Source organism: Agelaius tricolor, unplaced genomic scaffold (genome assembly GCF_023055355.1).
Source record: "Agelaius tricolor isolate 1412-34295 unplaced genomic scaffold, bAgeTri1.0.p SCAF_5, whole genome shotgun sequence".
Taxonomy (NCBI): Eukaryota; Metazoa; Chordata; class Aves; order Passeriformes; family Icteridae; genus Agelaius; species Agelaius tricolor.
In genome coordinates this window covers 11222791-11245866 of record NW_027269265.1, presented here as the reverse complement: position 1 = coordinate 11245866, position 23076 = coordinate 11222791, and the positions used below count along the sequence as shown (strand labels likewise).

Sequence of the window (23076 nt, the reverse complement as noted above, 5' to 3'; positions counted from 1 at the left end):
GAAGGAACTGAAGACCTCTACTGCAGATACAGCTTTTAATAAAAATATTTCTCCTACTACATTAAAAAAATAATTAAAAGTGAGCAGAACACAGATATCTCGGTATGGAATTTTAGCTGGAAGAATGAGGGTAGGAACTATACTTGCCAGTTTGTAGTTTAAAGTTTGGGTGGATTTTAACTGTAAAGCAGGTGGGAAAACTCAAGTTTGCCTATTCATCCAACAGCTAGAGAAGTGTAAGTTGTCTCCAGAGGTTTAACAGCAAGGAACTTGTTAGGAAATCAATATCCTTGAAGTACTGTATGTGCCAAACTGAGTAAGGTCAACCTGAAAATATAAAAAAAAATGAAGAAAAATTCCATTATGCTTCTTCACTTCAGATTTGCAATTTTATAGCAAAAATGATGTGTTGAACATGAAATTGCCATTCTCATTACAACCAGAATCATTCTCATTCTCCCCAGAGAATCTGGGGACAGCTCCAGATACACAGAATGTGATAATACACAAGATGTTGTTCTAGTAGCCCTTTTTTTCCAGTTTAAAACTTACAAAAATTCTGACTTCATCTTTTTCCTGGTGTATGAATAATCACCTACCTGATATAAGGGAAGAAAACAGTGGCAATAACACTTTTGAAATCAGAAAGGTACCTTGTCCAAACACAGTTTGATGGAATTTTATATTTTTTAGTCAAAATACTTAAACTTCAGCATCTGTGATTTGAGGCTTCCAGAAACTGATTATGGGAAGCAACAAATACAATAAATATATCTCCATCAGGAATATAGTTTTGATAATCTGAGCTTTGACCTCCTGTGTAGTGCTAGGTAAGGGAGATCTGAGTCAGAACAATCCATCAAATGTGGGTAGTAGGATTTGTCCTCTCTTTTTGTAAGAAATAACAAGAAATAACAACAGTGGAGAGTGAGCTCCCTTGGATCCAGTTAGTTACCTATTTTTAGACCATCAATTTTAATGCTACTCATTATGCTCAACTCCAAATATATCAGCACTGAGCAACTCACCATCTTCCTCTCTGGAAAAAACACTGGATAAGCTCGTGGCACCTTTTGCTCAGTGTTCCAAAGGTAAGGACTTGGAGGTTACTGTTGCACTGTGCTGCCTGCCTACAGAGCTGCAGTCCTTAATTTCATTTTCGAAGTGTAGCATCATACTTTTCACATATCTATATCTAATCTGTCTGTCTATAAAAAGTCCCTATGGTAAGTATTCAGACAAATAATGTATTGCCTTATTGTTGAAGTTCTCTGTTCTATCAGTATGAGCTGCTAACAATGAAAGCATACAGATGTGGGGAGATGATTCACTGAAATGTAACAGAGCAGGAAACCTCAGCCAGTCACTCTACTGGGAGATACTGTGTTCAGGAGAACACTTTTGGCTTGGAACTGGAGGAAAGCAGCATCCATACAGCAGGAGTTTCAATAACATGACAAGGAGCAGTTAGCTGTACCCTTGTGTTCTGCTGTTTCCCCTTGTTACAGTTTTCTCACTCTACTGGTGTAAAGCACTTCCTCCACCAAAACTCAGCTCATGTATTTGTTCAGTCCTAGTAAGAGAAATCTGCCCTTCCTTTGGCACACCTAGTGCAAGTAGCAGCAATAGAGGTTTCCCTGCAGAGCCTTGTTCAAGTGCTTTAGTCTTACTCTATACAAGTTCTTGCCAAGGCTGGGATGTTTTTCCATTCCTGCTATTGAGATTCTGAAAGTTTGCTATGAAGAAATGACATAAATTGAGCAATTGTACATGATGCAGGTGCAGGATATTTAACTTGGATAGTCAAATTTGAATCAATATCAAATACTCCCACAGTCTGCACCACATTTACCCTGTGACTATTTTTATATTTTCAAGAATCTCCTTATAAATGTCAGATTGATCCTCAGTACAGTATGTGATAATAATACCATCTTCTAAGCATGAAGACAAACATAAGTTAGACAAGTGCTTTTAAGCAGTAGATGTCAAAAGGATTCATAAAGAACTTGAGTCTCATGAGCCTGTCCACGCAGAAAAGCTACAATGTGGAATTTGGGCATGCTCAAAGTTGTCCAGAGTTGACCTGAACAAGGATTAGGATCTAATCCAGTCACAACAGAGCCCTACAAGTGTTGAGATGCCTCTTCTTACAAAAACAACCAAACCACAGCAAAAAGCCTACTAACTGGAAGAGCTCAAATGAGTGAGAAGAATAATTATTTTCACAAATGCACAGCCCTGTGGAGTCTCAGAAGGAGAGCTGAGAATGTAACAAGCTTAATTTTTACTCTTACAAGATCTTTATGTTAACCTGTATTTTACTGGATTGTGTATCTTAATTGGTTAAAATAAATAGTCTGGATCTAGAGCACAAATGTCAGGTTGATGCCTAAGGGTTGGCTAAGTGACACTTGGATGTGATGTGCTCCTCCCCAGTGCCCCATTTTCCACGGTGCTCCCTGCAGCAGTACCTCTCACACAAAATGCCCTTTGCCTCCTGCTCGTGGCTGGGGTTTTGAGCAGCAGCACCAGAGCCCAGTGTTTGGTTATGGAAAAAAATGATGATCACTTCCCAATTATGAGCAGAGTAACTTTTGTAACTTAAAACCTCCAAAAAGGTTATTTGCCAAACCTGTCTTGCATGCACACTTGGTAGGGAGATTTTTAACCCCCAGCCAAGTATGACTTGCACAGACTTTCATTTTCTAACTAACAAAATGTTCTCTAACACATCACCAAATTTATGTATTAGAAATTATTTAATGCAAGTTTTTACATCTCAGGAATTTAAAAATCAATGGTATCAATCTAGAATAAAGATTCTTTCCTAGTAAGATAAGAATGTTGCCTTTTAACTCTCACCTTATTTAATAATAGGAAATAGTCTGTTAAATTGTTGCTGGTGATCTGTGTGCCAGATTTCTGAAGCATTGTCAGCTACGTGCTTGTACTGCTCTTTTAAGCAACTGGCTGCAATATCAGTCCCTGTTAAGACTTTTGATTAATGTTAAGATTAATGGCTTGGAGCAAACTAGGACTAAGTTTTGCTTGCTTTTGAATCAGCTAAAAAGTTGGTTTAGCTTTGAATTAGATTATAGTTACATAAAAATATTCAGCAGTTACAGAAACTGCATCAAAATCAGGTATCTCATATGATTGCACAATTTGCACATTCTCAGTAAAGCCTGAGGTGGAAGTTACTGAGTACAGGAGAGGAATAATTTCCAGAGCTAACTGAAAAAAACCCCAAACTCTTAAATCTAAAAAAAAATACAGCAGTTAGCTGTCATTTGTAATACAATTTGAAAACTTAAATTCTGTAGATAACATTCCATTCCTAATACTTGAACTCAAAGAATCCTTTCATGTTATTTTTAACCAACCTCCTCCTCCACCAGGTTCTAAAAGGAACAAGTACTGAGGAAGTTCAATGCAGAACACTCTCTGTGCTCTGCCAGAACAATGCTTTAATTAAATATTGACCCCCTTCAGGAACATAATATCAAAATGGTAGGAAACCAGCCCTCAAACCTTGTGGGGTTTTCCTACAAATTGTCAGAGCAAGACAAAATCAGGCACTGCTGTTCTTGTTAGATCTCTAACAACAGAAGCATGACTGGGTCTCTCTCACTTCTATTCCTTCTATAGCAGTCAAATGGAAATGTTTCAGGGAAGACTGAAGTGCCTTCTGTTTCTCAGACTGTTGAAGAAACAACAGAAGTTTCAAATGTGCTTCAGTGGGCAAGTGAGAGTCTACACCTCAATATTTGATCCAGTAAATCTGACAGTCTAGAACACAGGGGTTCTACCACCTTCCTTAGGTTTCCAGAAAACTGAATGCAATGTAGGAGTAGGAAAGGAAATCAATTTGGCCACTCCAGAAAAATTAATTTTGGTAATTCTCCCAGTGGAGACTGATGCTGTTGATTTGGTTTTTTTCCTAGACTTTCCTGAGATAATGCTTTTAAAATAAATAAACCAGATTCAATTTCTTTCTGAGCACATCTTAAGGAATACACTTAGAAAAGAAACCCCCAATAATCAGAAATTAAAAAACCCTCAGCCAATTACAACTTCACCTTGTTCCTTTTTAAAAATTATTTGCCTTACATGATGTTTCTTGAAATCTTGCCTAAAGGAACTTCTTAGAAAACCTACACTGATGAATCCCAGAACTAAAATTGTGGGAAAATTGGCTTCTCTGGTAGAAGGAGAGTTCATGCTTTCAAAGCTGAATGTACAGCAGAAAATAATTTATAATTATTCTTTGCTAGTTTGTGGAAGTTTTTGAGGTTTTTTTTGAGAAAAACCTGTATTTGAAAGTTTTCTATGTGGTACTAACTTCCACCTCACCTTGTTGATACAGCAAGTGAATACATAGAGTATTTTTCAAATAGCTGATGTATAAACAAAGTTCTAGTTTGCCTGAATTTTTAATCAGATATTAATTATTTATTATTTCATGTCAAATACACATTTAGAATGTTCCCCAATATCATCTATATACATGATAATTACATTTTTTTAAAAAAATATTTTTATTTGCTCAAAATGTAGACTGAAGCCCTGAAAAGGCAAAAGCATAATTCCTGTATCTGCCACACTTCATCTGGAAAACTTTTTAACTCAAAGCAGACATCAAAAACAGGATGATGATATTTGAAAATAAAGGTGGAGCTGACCCTTTAAGTAACAGCAACTCTAACAAGAATCTACCGAGGGGATTATGAGGTATGAGAGCTTCTAAATTCTAACTCGTGTCTGTCAGGGGTTTGGGGGGAGGGGGAACTGCATCAGACCAAATAAAGATCTGTGTTTAGGCAGACAGAATAAACCCAAGTAATCAGCTTAAGTAAAACATTTGTTTCTAGCTAACAAGCTCAGTGCTACAAATTACTTTCTCTAAATGGGCTGACAGTTCTTCCACTTAAATACTACCTGTCTTGGACTTGCCTTTGAAATTTGCCACAAATCCTGAAGTACTTGCCCTGATGTATTTCCTACTACTAATTTTTGTGCATGGTTAAAGCTCATGTATTGGCAATCTTAAAAAGGTGGGGGCAAAAAGAATAGAGACAAAACAGTAGTGTTTTAGGTAAGGTCTGGACTCAATGCAGAGAAATACGTTGACTGAATTATGTTCATGGTTGACAAGACAAGGACTAGCACTGGAAACAAATTTAATTTCACTCCACTTGAAACGTGGACACAATGCTCCCCTCACCTTTTAACTTTAGTCTTCAAAACTGAAGTGATTTGAAGTCACTTGCCAGAGTTCTTGAAAATAAGGGTGCTGTAAGGTTTGATGGGCAGCAGTTCTCTCATTTGGGTCATATTTTATCATTGCACACAGGAAATAGAAACTTTTAAAAGGAAATTTGTGCACAAGAGAAGATTTTCCTTTTCCTTTCTTTAAAGGGAGGATTCAAAACTCAAAATTCTTGACCTGTGTTAAGCAAGCTGAGAAAAACATTTAATCATGCATATTCAGAGAGGATTACAATTTACTGAAAAGAAAGAATTCACCTGATTTAGGTAATCATTCATTAGGGAAAAGTAAGTAGTACTTGAAAAAAAAACCTTTCCTAAAAATTTATGTCACTGGCCTTAAAGATACTATGGAAATAAAAGATAAGATGAAGACAGGCTCTCAGATTTCCTCCGCTCTGCCTGTAAGATTCAGGAATGGGTGACTGTCTCTGGGTAGGGACAGCAGACACTGCTCTTGAGTCAGCACAACAGATTTAGGGTTTGTGGTGGTTCCCTGAGCAGAAATTGCACACAGCTGTACAGCTCCATTGGGATATTGAAATAGTGAGATGAGTAGCTATGGCAGTGCATACTTACTGCTTGAAGGTTTGGAGTTTTGCTACCAGGAGTGCTCATCACTTCATGGATTTTTGAGATGGGGTCCAACTCATTATATCCAAGAAAAAGAGGCTGGAGAGTGCAAGGTAAGAGATGGTATTAGTACTAGACAAGACACAGTTGAACTATCACTTTTGATTAAAAAAACCCTTTTTTGTGAGAAAGATAAAATGTTAGAATTATTCACTTGTGGACAGTTTAATACCTATCAACAACTGGAGGATAATGTGAGCAGAAGAGCAAACACAGCTGCTGGTTTGCATAGAAGGAGCAGTTGGGGTTATTAAACAGAAATCTGTAGCTGCCCTCTCCTGCTGGTTTGGGGAAAAATATGTAAAGAGATTATCCTGTGTGGTGAAGGGCAATGGATCTGGGATTGTGTTTGCTTCTAGTAAAGCAGCAGATCCTACAAGACAATGTGTTCTCCTCATTTTAAGACAGCAGAATCAAGCAGTCCCTCTTGCTGTGTATGCACACAGAAATGTATTTATAACACTCCATTCCTAACACACAGGTTCTTTGCAAGCAGAAATACTGGAAACATGGTAAATTGAACTGCATTCCTGAGCTTGATCCTCAGTTAATATAAAACTTGCACAGAGTCCTTGAAAACACTGTTATCATATTAGAGCAATCTGACTTCAGTCAGGTCCAGTAACATTTCCTGCACTTGTTGCTTTTTTTCTTTGGGATTATAATTCAAGAAACACTTCAGTAGCACCACATGACTCTTGAAAGCAAAACACTCAGCCCCTTTGTAGACACGAGAAACTTCTTTTTAACTGTTTACAAATTCAATCAAACAGCTGGCTGCACACTGCTCTGAGTGTCCTCATAAAGCTTAGAGGAAGGAGAAAAAAGATCTGATTCACATTGTGCAGCTGCACCAAGACATGCAGCTGGGATGAGCTTCTGTGTGAACTAGAAAATGTGCTGCTGTCAAATGTAAAACTGTAACAAATTCAAGAACAACTGTGCAAGCCACTGAAAAGTGTGATCCAGGAATCATGATTTATAGGGAACAGAAAGGGAAACAAGATTTGAAAGATCAGCACGGCTGAATAAAAGACTAAAAGTTCTTACACAATGTGCTGTAAAACATAAAGGCTTATGCAACCATTCAACAGCAATAACTGCAGGAGGCACTGAAAATAAACAAACCTGTCCATAATTGCCTTTAGTTTGGCAAGACTGTATCTCTGGAAATTCATTAATTTCCAATAAACATCCCTCCTTCCTCTCTGAACACACCTGTAAGGTCTCTGAAAATGTTCAGTGGTTGTAAAGACTGAAATATTTTACATTAAGCTGAAACTACAAGGAAATATCTTCCAGGTTTTTTTCCCTAAGAAAACTTAAGTTTGCAGCATGTAATTTTCTTACAAAGCTACAAAGCCCAGCTGATTCAAGCTGAAATGAAAAAACGAGGCATTCTTAAAGCTTTTGGTCCCAATTTACTTTGCAAGAGTACTGCCACATTTGGGATTTTTCTTTTAACAGTTTTCTGGCTGGAGAAGTAGAAATGTTTCTACAAGTTAGCAGGCAAAGCATAATGGTTGTCATTTAATGTGATGGTGATGGCAGCAGCTGCACTTGCCATGTGGAGGAGGAAAGAAGCAAAGCAAATGTTATCAGTCCTGGTTGCATATCAGAGACAGCAGTGTGGGAGGAGAATAAAGAACTGCTGCTGTTGCTAGGGCACAAAGATATTGGAGAAATACTCATGGTGGGTATTTTTGCTTTTTTCTTGAAGACCAGTGACACATTTTTTGAGTTATAGTTTCATCATCACCAAAAATCTTAAAAGACTTTAATTTGTTTTTTCCTGAACTCTTCCTTCATCAGAACCTGATTTCAAAATATACCAGCACACAAGATCTTAAGAGCACAGGGGGCTTAGATACACTATACTGTAAATCAAATTTGTAAATCAGAGAAAGTGTATTCTCTAATCTCCTCTGTTTTTGCAGAAAGTATTAGAAAGTCCAAAAAAAGTGAGAAAAATTTTACCATTAAGTGCATTAACAAGACTGAGGATAGTTTGTGATGCTGATGTTCATGAGAGGAAATGAGCCATACTCTACACAGAAATAAAGCAGAGAAAATACATTTTTACTAAATACTAAGCGATTGGAGGAAAATGTTCGAAAATGTTCAAAAATGTTCCTTTGTAAATCACTTTTGTTTGTACTGTGTTCTCCTGAACTGCTTTATTACTAACCTGCCACAGGGTAGTAATAGGGAGTGCCAGACCAGATGGGATTACTGCCTCATGAACCCTGCACACTAAGCACAGAAGCTTCTTCTACAAATCCATGGAAACGAAGATCATATTATCCAAACCACACGCTCCTAATTTGAGTTATTTACCTTTGATTATCTTGATTAATGATAAGCAAAACCCTCCACTGAACACAGTACCTTGTGATTTCATAGAAAACACAGCCAGGACTCCACATGCCAATTTTGTAACTATAGAGCCCTTTTGTAAGCAAACATTCAGGTGCTCAGTACCAGCGTGGGGAGGTACTGTGTGCCTGCTGAGAATAGATACTCCTACAAGATCCAAATTCTCTTAACTTCAGGGTGTTCTGCTGCAGAAATAAATAAAGTATTTCCACAGATTACAAACAGTAAAATATTCAAGCAATGGCTGTAAATAAAATAGTCATTGTAAAAGAAATCACAGATGACTTTAAGAAGAAACTTTGCAAAATCCAGGGGTAGTATCACAGCAGTAAAGCTGCATTAAAACAGTGAGTAGGGTCCAGGCATGAAGATATCTGTGTCCATAGCATGTAATTCAAATAGTGTTCTGTACATCATGAAAAGAAAGGTCTAAGAGCATAGGGACTAACACAGAAGGAAAGGCTGCTAAATAGGACATCTAGATTAAGTTATTAGAGTTCTTCTGTTTAGCAGTGTTATAATAGGTGGCTTTAGCTTCTCCTGTGCACTTCTCTGACTCAAAAATTTATCTTCAGAAAATAAAATTTCATAAACTGAATTTAAAAATCCTTGTCTTTCAAACATTAGCAAAATAACTTTCTGGAACTGTAAAGAGAGATGGTTACAATTAAATCTTCTGAAAGCCACTATCTTCTGCTCTCTTTTGTTTGTGTAACTTCCACTAAAAGTAGGAATTGAATGTAGAAATAAAGAGCTGCAAAACTGAACCCTATTTCCTGCATCTAGATTAACACAGAAATGAAAATACATATTAACACAGGATAAAGAACAGGTTTTTAGGTTGGAGGGAGCACATACAGGGTGTAAAGCATCTCAGTCATTTCAATTTTTAGCCAGTAAGAAAACTGTTTGTTCATTCCCCTAGATCAGGAATACAGTAACTGTATATATATTTCTTAAAAAACTGTACTTTTGTTCACGAATAAACATTACCTTCTCAGGGTAAAGAGCAAAATACTTATATACTTCACTTTTAGTTAAATATCCTCACATAAATTTAATTACCTTTATTATTATGTTTTCTTGTTGCCCATCACTCTGAAATATCCCATTTCTGTACTAATACAAACACAGCAGAGAGAAGAATTCAGTAAAAAGATAAACATTATCAGTGCTTCCAGTTATTTGTAAAAAACAAATAATACTTAAAGAAACCAGCACTTTTTTCAAACTTATCAACTATAATAGTAAAAACTTTTTACTATAATAGTAAAAAATTAAATTTTGCCATCATGGTGAGACAGCAGCTACAGATATGGGAATGGGGAATGGGCAAGTCCAGGAAGGAGAGGCCAGGCTTTCTGCTTCTGCTCTCACCAGGGCTACCAGAGGATTACAGGGCCATCCCCTCCCAGCAGGGCTTCCTGCAGCAGGTACCAGAGCTCCTTTGGGGTGCTGGCAGCAGCTCTGGCTCCCTGCTGCCTCCCAGGGCTCTGCTGCAGGCAGAGATTTACCTGGGCCAGGGCCTTTGCTCTCCCTGCAGCAGTTGGTGGCTGCCCCAGACAATTCTGTTTCTGCCTAGAGAAGACCCTGAAATAAAAGTATGGTACATTTGCTGTAAAGCTGTTGCTGAACCAGGTCTTTTACCAATATACACAACCTAGAGATTTGCATAGCTGTTACATGTTGTTCCTGTTTTGTTTTTAAGGCAATGGCTTTCTCCTTCCTAGAATAAAATTTCAAGTTGTGTGTCCTTTTTCGTGAAGAACAAATAGAATACAAATATCAGTCTTCAGCTTCCAGAGGTGCATTGATATCACCTTTTTTAATTATGCTACTTTTATATGTCATCTATAGCTAGCTTTGTAATTCATTTTCCACTTGACTTCTGACATAATTTATATTTCAGTATGCACCAGAATAGCTCAACTAACAATTGTCAATTCAATACTCTGTAAGATGTCTTAGTTTTTACTGCATGTATTACTTGCAGTATCTATTTCCCCAAGTTCTTCTAAATATCTCATTTCCTCTCTACTCAAAGTAATTGTCCTTCAGGTTTAAGATTTGTATCAATCACCTCAAGTTACCACAACGGTTAAAAGACTGTGATTCACATCTGAATTGCAAATTCAAGGCTAACCTACGTTGTTTAGCTTGCTGTTAGGCAATAATTACAGTTATAAAATTTATCTATTTTTCAGAGCCATTCAGTAACTGCTCAGCTTTTTTCTTTTATAGGCTCCAAAGGCCTTTTAATCTTGCTGTAATGCCTTTATGTAACGCTGCAATGCCATCAAGGGAGGCAGAAACGATCACATTTTTGAAAAACAAAGCAGGTACTGATCTGGTGATGACAGTAGTATGAGTAATTGGCTGGGAGGAGGAGGGGGATTATCAGGACAGTAACTCATTGAGGCCAGAGCCCCAGAGCCAGACTTGTGTTCCCAGCTGATTACAGTGCTCCTCCAGGCAGCCACATAATCCACTGAGCAGGATTAGATCACAAAGCACTTGGAACACAGTACCATTTACATTGGGAATTGTAGTACTAGTGCCCCCATAGAGATAAATGGTGCTTTCAACACCAGGACTTTTGTCATTTATAGTGAAAAGATATTAGAAAATGCAGCTATTCAAATCAATTTAGATTATTATTCTTATTTAAGGAATTGGGCCTTCATAAAAAGAAGTCATGCTCAATTGCTTTTTCATTACATGTCACTAGAAAAATCTGGAGCAGATGCTCTTCTGCTTCCAGATTTATCACTGGAGAAACCTTATTTGGCAGTAATGGTGCAGTGAATCCTAAGGCAGTGGCACTTGAGGCTCCTATCATTTCTTTTGAGAAATCCTCCACACCTCTCTCTCAGCCACTTTTTTCATTCTTTAAATTACCAAACTGCTGTTGATTAAATAAGGGGCAAGATTGTTTTTCAGTTATTAAATGCTTCTGCTATAAATTAACAGCAAGACAATTATGACTTTGTGTAAAGACAAATAGGCTTGATTGAAGTAACATGGATCTCTTGTTTTTTTTAAGGAAAAAACACAAAACTATCAGCTTTCCACATTAGTAGCATTACAGTGAGCTGTCCCCCTAATTACAGAATGTCTCCATACTCCTTGCCAAATTAAAAATTCATTCTCAGTCCACTCCAGTTCACTTTCCTATTATACTCTATGATTTGACAAGGTCCACCCCATGTGCCACTACCTTATACAACATTAAAAATAAGGCATCATGGTAAACACAGTCCAGACTCAAAATTCAGACCATAAAGAAGAATCCACAAATTTATAGAAGTTCAGGTAAACCCAGATGAATGTTCAGATAATCCCTAACTGCAGCATTTCAGATAACTATTGAACACAGATTTCATTTTGAACTGATTCACCATGGCATAGAAAAGTAGTTTACTATAACTAAGTGGTGTTAAAACAATCATCATCTGGAAAACTTTGAAAGAACTTGTATTTTTAAATAGTAAAAAAAATCAGAACATACTGAAATGATGATTCTCATTTCCATCTGAATACCATGATAAATATAGCAAACCCAAAATGTCTTATTAAAAGTAGTACACACTAATATCTAATATCTACTTCAGCAATCAGCAAATAACTCAATTTTAATCTCACATTCTTATCTAGGTCAGAAAGAGAGTTACTCCTTTTGTTAGAGATCTGAATAGTCAGTGTCACCAATGTCATGTTCAGGAGCAAGTCTTTATTGTATTACGCTAATGACACTTGCATGTTCAGTTATTTAAATTAAACTCCCAAGTGTTAAGACATTACAAATTCTTAATTATTCATTTTCTTAAATCCTCTTTTACTCATGAATTGTAAATCTCTTCATTTGCTGTATCCAATTCTTTACTGTTTATATAAGAACTGGTTTTAAATCAGCTTTGTTCTAAATTTTTTTGGAGGAACTCTTCCTTACGCTTTATGATCTCTGACTTGCTTTGACAAACAGCTCCAGAATTTTTAAATATAGGAGGTATGAGGGAACAATGTTATTTTATAAAGAAAACTTAGTGAAAGTTTATACCTTTTTACAAGGTATAAAAACTAAAAATCCTTATTCATTGATTCAATAGTTTTGAAACAAATGGGAATAATTTTCTTAATAACTCGCAATAGCCCTGACCTAACAAAGAATCTGTTTAAATTTTATTTTTTGTAACATAAAACAATTATTTTGTGTTTTGCAGTCAAGGTCATTTGACTGTAGAATAGATGGCTATGGACTGCATCTATCTTTGCCTTAAACAATTGGGTATATTCCACTGGCAAGAAATAAAGGATAAAGCAGTACAGCACAAGATTCCCTGTGAGTTCTATAATCTGTCACAGTGAACAACCAAGTGAAAAATAATTAATTTCACTAGTGATCTACACAAGGACAGTTTATGTTTCTTAAGCATATGCTACATACCTTTTATCAGCTCATAAATAGTCATGGCCATAAATTCACATACCAGTGAAAGGGAGCCAGGGTATTCATCCCTGCAGAAACAAATAAGGAGACTTTAAGCTAGAAATAAAACTTGCACATTGATTTGTCCACAATGTAGGAAAAAAGTAAACAGTTTAATCAGTATTAAAATAGACATGTTCATTTTTAATTGATGCTGTCTCATGGAAGTTTTTAAACTTACATCTGAGGTATCATAGTTTTAGTTTATGCTATCCAAAGCACCCACTGCAGAAGCCAACAGATTTATTCAATGAAGCTTTTTGAAGGCATGTTTTCTGGGCATATCACACTGTTCAGTATCAAGAAATTTCCAGTAAATTAACTGATACAAGCTTAGAACAAAAGAGAGGGAAGCCACTGCACTACATGTAAAAATACTTTCTACTTAGAACTCCAGTAGTGTTCTATTGCATGGCAATGTGTATCTGAACTCACTATTTTGCTGACAACAGCAATTTAAAGTATAATCATGATGTAATACATCTGACACTTTATTTTCCATTTCACTGCCCTGCAGAGGCAGACATCTTTAGGTCTTCAGTTTTTCTTGTAAGATAATTGCATTACAGCCCGTCTCCCCTGCAATGTTGTATTAAGCCAGCCAGTAAAAGGTTGAGGGTACAATCTGCAGTTCAGCTTGCAGGAGCTCAGCAGGCTGGATTACCCTTGGTTAACAGCACAGCAGCTGAGGCTAAGGGCTGCAGAAAGCCAAGCTGCTGACACGATTAGCGCCGTCCCGCGTATCTGCAGAAAACGGGACTGGCAATAACAGTGTACTGCTTGTACAGCCTTCAACAGAGAAGTAAGACAGCCTGAAGGGCAAGAAAAAATGTTTCAGAGCAGTCAACAAGTTTTGTGTCAAGGATTTGAATAATGAAGGATATGTCTGCTGTTGCACAGTGATGAAATGGACCATGCAGTAATGGAGTAAATGCTGTCATAAAACGTGATCACTCTGGGAGACAGAACATGTCCCCAGAAGACACTGAAGTGCTTAATGACGCAAGGAACCCAACTTTAGCACTGACACCTCTTTCCAAAAGCATAGCTCAGCTACTGCCTGACTCTGAGATCTACACTTCAACTGCTTGCACAGGGTGTCTGTAAAGTTGCCTGTGAAATGATACTGCCAAATAGTTGGCTTTGATCCCTAGTTCAATCTGATAAGTCGAGCCAAGATCCTTAAGTACCAGAGGCTATTTCAGCAGCTAAGCTCTGAGTGTGCCTAACCAGAGAACTGAGCCATGGTGCACAGTTAAAGCACTGACTGGACTGAAAGCACCAGCAAATCTTACATATGATGAGGTGAAATTTAACTATGCTTAACATATATTTAGATTTTCATTTTAATACTGATGTTGAAATATTCTGGTCTGTTGGAAAAGAGACACAAAAAGCAAGAGCTACATCAGACTTTCTTAACAACAGCAGACATGTAGACTTCAGATTTTGAGAAATGTGTTTCAAACTCAAAAAGCTGGTTAAGAATCTACAGGTTTTCTCTAGACCCAAAAGGTACTGGATATTGTTCAAATACAGGGATAAAGAAGAAAGAAATCAATGCACCATGCATACAAAACAACTTGATGTAAACATAAAGATAGTAGGATGTGGAGTCAGCCTCCTTAATGCTTGTATTTATCTCAGATTATTATCTCATTGTTCTATACTAAGGTTGAATTAAACAGAAAAGAGGAAGACTGTCTTGCAGCCAAGGACTGGATTATAGCTGACTTTTTCCCCTGCCATGAGGCTGTCAGAACTTTAGTCTGTCACTGAACTTTCAAATGCAGGGCCTGATAAATTGTTTCCTTCCTGTTTCTTTATTGACCAGATCAGTAATTAGTAAATGGCTTTATTCCTTCCTGCAGTTTGGAGTAGCTGGGCTTACCCCAAGAAGAAAAGTAGTAATGTGTTGTGCCCCAGACACCAGTTAGGATACCAAGGAGCTCCCAGCAGGAATTTTGTGTTGCACAGGAGTATGGATGATACTGTTTACTCTGTGCTGCTGTAGCATACATTCCAAACATCGCTCAGTGGGAGGCATTGCCAAATGTAACATTTAAAATTAAGTTTTGATGGAAACCTCTTACATGAAAAATAGACACTATTCAATTATTGTGTATATTATTTCATTGCCCTCCTAGGCTTTAATAAACAAAAAACCCATGCTACAGAAACTCTGGGAGGAAGCAGGAAACAAAGAGCTTTGCACACTATTGAATGGATCAGAGCAGGACATACGTCTTTTCCCAGTCAGACGTACAGCTAAACACCACAACAATATTTTCCACTTTGAAACAAGGAGAAATACCATGTATGGGCAGGTTCTGTTTAAAATAATGTTAAAAGAGTTCACTTCATCAAAAGAATTTGTCAGTCGATTTATCAAAGGGTTAAAGGCCTAAAAGATGTTTTGGATGAAAAGATAACAGAGTCTGCAGTGCCTTTCCACTGAGTTGTATACATCTGCCCTTGATACAGTTAAGCAGATATTTTAAATACTAAATATAATTAAATAATAGTATTAAATAAATACTGTTTTAATCATAAAGTGTACAATTCTGTCAGTTGTAGGTAGTGTATATGGACCAACAGATCTCTAACAATATAACAGAGAATCAGAAGCCACATTACTTGAAGATATTTCTCTTTTTTTAACTGATATTCTTTGAAGCTCTGAGTTACATTTTGAAATCTCACCTAAGAGCAAAATGTCCCATTTCACTTTGTATGTACAAATGAGTCATTGTCAGTGATTTCATTAGGAACTTGATATATTTAACTGAGAATATAAAATCAGTAACCCAAGAGGCACTGGTTGGCACTTCTGTACTTGGAGGACAATGTCAAGTCTATGTCTACTTACACACAGCCCTCTCCTCCACTTTCCTAACTGATAAAAAACACCTATTTTGTGACCATATAACATCTGAGCGATGGGTGTAAATAAAAATGCAAATATGAAGGAGAACTAATGCTATATATTGACTATGGATAAATGCACTGGTTTTAACCCGCATTACAACAGTACTTAAAGAGGATGAAAAAAGTATAACCCAAGAAGAGGACTGACACATTTCCTCCAATCATTATTTACAGATAAAAGAAAAACAGCACCAGTATGTTCAGTGCATTTGGCAAGGCAGAAATCAACTATTTATTCCTCATTCATCGTTTCACCCTCGACCCAGTGGCCAGGCCCCATTTAATACAGGGGGTGACATCAATTACAGTACTCAAGGAAATAACCCCCCAGTGCCAAGCAGGAAGGCAGAGTTCCCTTTCTGTACCATATGCAAACCTTTTTAATTCATGTGTACTTAAAAAGCTTCACTTAGTCTTAATTTTGCATTCCCTCACTGAATTTAAACATGGTTTTCTGTACAATTTCCGTGATTAATTATGCATACCTTTCAAAATGTTGCTTCATGTGTTTACTTGCATAGTACTTCCTTCCCAAAGACTCACTTTCTCCAGAACATCAGAAAATATTCCCTCTCCTCATCTTAGCAACTGGTATTTTAAAAACAAAAAACACTGTTTCAGTATGTTTGAAATTATTATGCAGACTGTGTATCAATCCTTACTCGTTAAATGCTGACTAATGGAAAACTTTCAAATAAAAGAGGTATTTTGTTAACATGTAAATTGAGAGAAAATAAAATGAAAAACAGCAAATGAAGTTTCGCTGCCCAGATTACAGAAATATATATTCCAGAAAGTCGTAGACAATAATTCTTAGACAATAAACTACCACTTCCTAGCTCAGAGATAGGATGGCTCTCCACACAGCTCTTCCTACCTTTTTTAATGTTGTATCATATTAGCAACTCATATTTGAATTTATTCTTTGCTTCTTTCACTAAAACAAAACAAAAAACTCCCTTTACTTACAATGTACTGAAAACAAAATTATCTTGGAAACTAAGTGTATCATGGAATCATTGTTCCAACATGAGGGTTATTTGTTGGAGTTTTTTGTGGAGGTATTGTTTGGTTTGTTTGGTTTTTTTTAACATATTTTACTTTAAGCAAAACAGTTTCTGATTTTAAAGCTTTTTTCCCATATTAAATTCAGATATAAGATTTCCACTGGGCCAAAAGTAATATTTGGCTTTGATAATTAAATGCTTCAAATAAAAAAATGTGAAAAATCAGTCAATTCTAATTCTGCAGAACTTTAAGGGATGAAGCAGATATGGGTTATCAAAGAAGGTTTTATTTATATTAATTTTCAGGTCTTCTAATTTCCATCAGAATTGACTTTTTTCTTTCCTCCTTTATTCTCCTTCAGCTTTGTGATTAACTGTTCCTTACCAATCCCAGTGCCTAGTTCCCTTCACCCACCTCATCCTCCAATTTCCTTTTATTTTTAGCACCTACAGATTCTATCCTTGATAATTTTTTCAGTAATTTCACCTGAGCAAAATCCAATTCTGGTTAGCTTTATGCTGCTGTTGCTTTTGACATGGGTCTTATTATTCAAGAAAGATGCAAACGCAGTCATTTTGAGGGAGGCAGGGCAGAAAACCTCTTTTATCATATTCAGCCCTTTATGGGTGTGAGAATAACTGGGAGTCTCAAGCTTTGTGATAGCACTAAATTCAGTGTAGCTGCCTGTTATTAGTTACTGTGACAACAGCACCTGGCAGGGACATGGCCTGTGACAATCAACACTTTGTGGGGCACCTTCCCTGCCTGCTGTGAGGACTCCTTCTAAGGTCAGTGCTCAAGCAGTTTCTGTCCTGCTGCCTTGTTTTGGAAGATAAGAGAATTTACTAGCAGAGATGAGGGCTATTTCATGCCAGCTGCTCTTTGTGTCCAAGAAGATTTCCAGATATGTTTAATTTACAAGTATAAACACAGCCTTACAGTGGAGAAAGCCTGCCAAGAAATTCTGCAGAGAGAAAAGTTACTTAGGCAGGGACATTCTAATGCTGTCTTCCAACTAACAATCAATTTGTGCTTCTTATTCTCTTTTCATCTCCCCAGCTTCCATACTTGCTTCTGGTAAAAAAAAAAACAAACCCAAACAACAAAAAAAAGTGTTTTCTTTCCTTGTGAGCCATATGATTGTATTTTCATTATAGAAACCTTCCCCTTGCAACCCCTCTTTCTTTAATACAGTAGCAGCACTTAGATGAGAATTGTCAGGTGCTCTTCTCATATTTATCATCTGCTGCTTTTGTTTTCTGATCATGATCAATCATGCTGAATCATAAACTAACTAATTAGGCCATCTAAATTTGAAAAATTGGAAATAGCCGAGTAATCGAAAATAAACCATCTCATACACCCAACAGAGACAATTTACATGTAGAGCTATTTTAAAAGCACAAAAATTCATTGTGGGTAAAGGAGGCAATTTCTAACAGACTCCAACATGGGGAGGAGACCACAGGACAGTTTAATTGTTTTGGCTGTAATTTGGTAATTTGGTTAGTGCTTCAGGTGGGCTGACCCTCAGCCTTCACTAATTAAGACTGAAGAAATAACATCTTGTCAGGAAAAATCACCATGTTCTCTATCCCCACCTTAAGTTTTAATTTCCTATCTAAATTGCTAAATATAAGATGGAGATTTTAAATTCAGACTACTTAAATCCTATTCTCTCAGAATTCAGTGTAAATGCAATTTTTGGTAGCAACTGATACCCTCCAACACACTGGCTGTGTTACATGTTCTTATCATGTCAGAGCCAGCCCTGGGGCCAAAATATACACAAGACAGGCACAAAAAAAAAAGTTAGCTATCTGTTGATTTATTATTTTATTCTAGAAAATGGCTATTCTGATTTTTTTTTTCTTAAATGCAAGTAATTGATTCTCTGGCATTAAAAAGTACTTGGGCAGAGAAATCCAGGAAAAGCATTCTTGTACAAATTTATTGAAAATATCTTCAGGTATTTAAACAAGTCAGATAGTATATGCTTATACTATTTGGTTATGTTTATATATTTTCTTCTATAAATGTATTTTACACATGCAAGAGAAGTCCAGATGAGAGTGGAGAGTTCAAAACAACCTGAGTTGTTTAGATTTTAAATTGCAGAATTCTGATATGCTACAAGGACTTAATCCTTCACACATTTTAGAACATTCTTACAGCACTGAAGATCTTTTCCACATAAGCCTGTAAAACTTGTTATTGTAATTCTTTCACAACAGAGAGCTCTGTAGACAAAATAAATACCCCACACATAACCAACAACCGAGGCTTTCACCTGGCACTTATGAGATCCACCCAGTTAAAAGAATGAAGCAAAGGCCTGGATAATTTCAACTGACAGAAAAAAGGGTGGAATCAGGAATGAAAATTGCATTATTTGAAATGTCTCTTTGATGAATAAAGTCAATGTGTAAACTCTGAACAAAAGAGGTCACTAAAATATCAGGGTTTTTTTTCCTAGGGACAAAATGATAATGATCACATGACAAGTTAGTTATTGTTTAATCAGCAGCTGAAACAAAATCAGACATTGTAAGAACAACAGCATAGAAGTTTACATAGAATAAGAAGAAATAAAATTTAGACTTGTACTAGCACATGTTAATTTTGCATTCAAAAGCCAAGATTTCTGGAGATTCTTAAAAATCCATTTCAGTACCATCCTGATCATGATGAAAAGAACCCACCAAAACGAAAGACTTCAAACACATGCTGAACAAAAAAAGCCAGGTCAGAGCAACTTTAGGCTATGAAAATTTGTACAGCTACAAAACAAAACTCACTACCAGTTAGGATTACCTGAATTTGTTGTAGTCAAAGATGAAGACTGAAAGAAAGGTTAAAAATTTTATGAGCATTGTAGACTGAAAGCTTTGAGGATAAATTAAAGGAAGTGTTCCAATTACATTTGTTGCATAGAACCCTGAAGAATAAAAGAGACCTGATCACTGGGTGGAGTTGTTTCATGCATCTGTAACCATGGATGTGAACTAACCTCTGCCCTCTCTCCCCTCTGTTTCAGGACACACAGATGTTCAAGCTTAGAATCATTAGTGGAAAGGGAAATAAAGGTTGGAAAGAACAAGTTGTAGCAATATGAACTCATCCAACACCCCAAAAAAGTGGCCATGAATTATTCAACAGAATAAGAATTTAATGTGCAAGAGGCTTGAGAGCCCAGGAAATAAGGAACAATCTAAATAGAAATTATGGGCAAGTGATGGAACTCAAAGACAACACCCAATCATTGTAACTAGAGAGCGTGGAAAATTAATAATCATTTAGAATTAAAGAATTCAATACAAAATGACACAAAAGACAGCACTACAGTAGTCAAAAGAGGATATTATGAAATCTAAAGCAGACACTTTGTTACAAAGATGCCAAGATACAAAATCGGAGGGTGCGACATGCACGATTCTCCCGCACCGGGACGCGCACCCTCCGATACAAAAGAGGATCATTTACAATTAAAGAATTCAATAAAAAATGACACAAAAGACAGCACTACAGTAGTCAAAAAAGGATATTATAAAAATCTAAAGCAGACACTTTGTTACAAAGATGCCAAGATACTGAGAAAGGAAAAGCTACGATGTTTAAGTATAACATTGATACACGTGGGAAGAAAGAAATAACCAAAGAAATGAAGGAAGCAGAAATGAAGAAGTTGAGCTTCAAGGCCATGGTACGTAATTACTGCACTCAGAGACACGCCAGATGTGCAGGATGTAACACGGCATGATGCTAAGCAATGGAAGGCAAGGCGTGCTGAACCAGGAAAACTTAGCAGTTCTGAGAAAGCACTCGCAGAGACTAGCAGCCAGGGTGATGCCCCGCAGGAGCCCAGAGAAAGACCCATTCTTTCCCTGCTGCTGAGGAGTGGAACGCAGAGACCAGCGTGGCCATGCGAGACCCGGGAGATGCTCACGGGCCGCGGGTTCGGCATTCCCAGGGCCGGCAAAAGCATCCACAGCCCCCTCGGAGACCGCCAGCCTCCATGGAGGGCCCGGGCCCGCGCCACCCCTCAGAAAGGGCCAGAGGCCTTCCCCCGTACCCTCTTACTGTGCCTCCCGCGCCGTCCCGCCGGTGCCGGGGCTGGCGGATGAGCGGCCGGGCCCGACCCGGCCCCGCTCCCGGCGCTCCCCTCAGGCCGCCATGTTGTGTTCCAGTCGCCCCGGCAACCGCGCACGCGCCGGCCCCGCGCCGCGGCCCGCTGCACACGGCACGGCCGGGGGGCGCGCGCATGCGCAGTGTGCACGGCGTGCCAGCGCCCCGCCCCTGCCCGCCAGGTGCGCGCCCAGGTGAGGATCGTGGATGTCGCACCCTCCGATAATCTTATTTTTTAAGGAAAAGGAAAGACAATGCCAAGGTGAACGGGCTGTCTGGACGAGAGCCGCCAGGGCTGAAGTCAAGAGAATGGAGCAGTAACTGGGGGAAACGTAATTTCGGCAGTGCGAGATCACAACCCACTGGCCACCTACCCAGAAGGGACCCCAGCCTCAACCGGAAAAAAAAGAACTGCGCCTGCGGACTAATTACATGAGAAGCGAGATGCTACTACCAAATAGTGGTTTGAATACTAATTAATAGAAAACTCACGTAGTTGGTAACCGAGGAATGCTGATGCCTTTGTTTGTTAAAAGGTAGAGCAAGTGTAAAGTTTTGATGATCACTGGGCTAGACTTTTGTGGGATACCACCCAGCTCCCTGCTTTGCGCAAACTAGAATAAAACCCGAAATACCTCGCCTGAAGGTGTCAATTGGCGTCCCGACTCCCCAGGGAGGGCGGGGAGGGGTTAAGGAGGGGAGCCCTTGGGATAAGAGACGTGCTCCATAAATCCAGCGGCGAGCCCTGTCTGCTGCCGAGCCTCCTGTGGCTGGAGCAGCGCCCCGGCGGGCTCAGATTCATCCCCGGTGATGGCCTGATCCCTGGCGGATCCTGCGCGCCACTGCGGGATGGGGAGAGCCGCTGTACCGCCAGCCCGGCACAGAGAAGAGCCCGGGGAGAGAGCAGGGGCTGTGTTCTCACCGAGCTGTCTCCAAAAACCTGCATTTTGGAGAGCTCCCCTCCCTGTCCCCGCTCCCGATGTTTGTCTCTTGCTAAACAGATATCCTGTGCTTTAACGTAGGCTTCAAAGGTGAGCAGAAAAGTTCTTTTCTATGCAGCAAATGTAGTAAAAATCAAAACACCAGGAAAAAGTGAATTTTTTATTCGTGCAAAACAAAATCTTAGTAGTGTGTTAAACAGAATAGTAGATGCTTTTAAAGAATGTTCAAATATTTTAATTAAAAGAAACTGGAATCATATCTTAGTAAACCTGAAGAAGTATCAGTCTATTGACTTAGAGGCGAAGTTGTCCCCAATCCCGCGTTACAGTTGTTCCCTACCAGGCGCTGCATCTCTCTATAGGCAATGAAAAGTTGTCCAATTTGCTTTTCGTTTTTCTGAGGAGATAAGCGTGTGTTTCTATACGCGCGGGCCCGGCTCCGGCGCTCCTGGGGACGAGGAGATTCCTTGCCCAGTCCGTCGCCTTCACTACTTTGACTAAAAGGTGGAACATTGGCATAGGATTATCTCTATTATTCCCAGAGGCCACTGCGTTTCCAAATGGCCGGTTAGCTCAGTTGGTTAGAGCGTGGTGCTAATAACGCCAAGGTCGCGGGTTCGATCCCCGTACGGGCCACAGGGATTCCCATTTTCTTGTTTCTTTCCCGTCTTTTTTTCGTCTCTTCGATTTGTCCCAGCGACTCCCACCCACCTCGCGCGGTTGTGCTGAGACGCGGCGTGATCTTTGCACAAGTGCACGGCGGGGGGGTGGGGGGGTCTGTCTGTCTGTGCGGGATCGAGCGCCGAGAGCGGCTGCAGCACGGACCGAGCTTCATCGCGCGACTGCGGCTGATGGAGCCCGGCCGGCCCCGGCAGAGCTCGGGGTCGGCTACAGCGCGCTCGGGTGACCCCTTCGGGCTCTTTTCTGCCGTGTGGGTTGTCCTTCCCGCGTGACACCCGCTCCGCCGCCTGAAACGCCGCCCGGTGGGAGCGAGTGGCGGAGCGCACATTCACAGAACGGGTCACTTTGGAGGAGACCACAACTCCTCCAACCTCCCTGCTAAACTGACTTGTCCTACAGCACATAGCACAGGATTACGTCCAGACCGTTCTGGGATATCTCCAGTTGAGGGAGACTCCACAATCTCTGAGCAACCTGTTCAGTGCTCGGTAACCTGCACAGCTCAGTTCTTCCGCATGTTCAGGTGGAACTTTCTGTGCATCAGTTGTCTCGTATCCCAGAAGTCGGCACCTCCGAGAAGAGCGTGGATCCATTCATTCTCTTGGCACAAGCCCCTTTAGACACTTG

The 23076-nt window shown here is 39.0% G+C and overlaps 1 protein-coding gene and 1 non-coding gene across 5 annotated transcripts; one reads left to right on the top strand and one right to left on the bottom strand.

Annotated features, from left to right (window-relative positions):
- Positions 1-21: 21 nt before the first annotated feature.
- MOK (MOK protein kinase) lies at positions 22-20920 on the bottom strand. Of its 4 annotated transcripts, none has more exons than XM_071426435.1 (8): positions 20775-20917; positions 19517-19544; positions 16180-16282; positions 12725-12795; positions 9795-9870; positions 9346-9394; positions 5851-5943; positions 22-327 (listed from the first exon to the last, which is right to left on the bottom strand). In XM_071426435.1, exons 3-8 carry the CDS (start codon positions 16197-16199, stop codon positions 274-276), a joined length of 363 nt encoding a protein of 120 aa, XP_071282536.1. In that variant the 5' UTR covers positions 16200-16282; positions 19517-19544; positions 20775-20917; the 3' UTR covers positions 22-273. The 4 variants fall into 4 exon arrangements, 3 of the variants coding, with proteins under 3 accessions (XP_071282536.1, XP_071282538.1, XP_071282539.1); XM_071426437.1 differs by lacking the exon at positions 22-327 and adding an exon at positions 5321-5463 and having other exon boundaries at positions 20775-20920; XM_071426438.1 differs by lacking the exons at positions 22-327; positions 5851-5943 and adding an exon at positions 8228-8465 and having other exon boundaries at positions 20775-20920.
- Positions 20921-22330: 1410 nt separating this feature from the next.
- On the top strand, positions 22331-22404 carry TRNAI-AAU (transfer RNA isoleucine (anticodon AAU)). The gene has a single exon. It is a non-coding gene; the product is annotated as a tRNA-Ile (tRNA).
- Positions 22405-23076: the final 672 nt, after the last annotated feature.

Excerpts from the sequence above, each read along its gene's own strand:
- MOK (XM_071426435.1), bottom strand. The coding sequence starts at position 16,199 with ATGAAGCAACATTTTGAAAG. Across the intron at positions 9,395-9,794 it reads GAGCAAAGGCCCTGGCCCAG|AAATGGGATATTTCAGAGTG; the intron begins GTAAATCTCTGC and ends GTATTAGTACAG. Across the intron at positions 328-5,850 it reads AAACTCCAAACCTTCAAGCA|GTTGACCTTACTCAGTTTGG; the intron begins GTAAGTATGCAC and ends TTATATTTTCAG.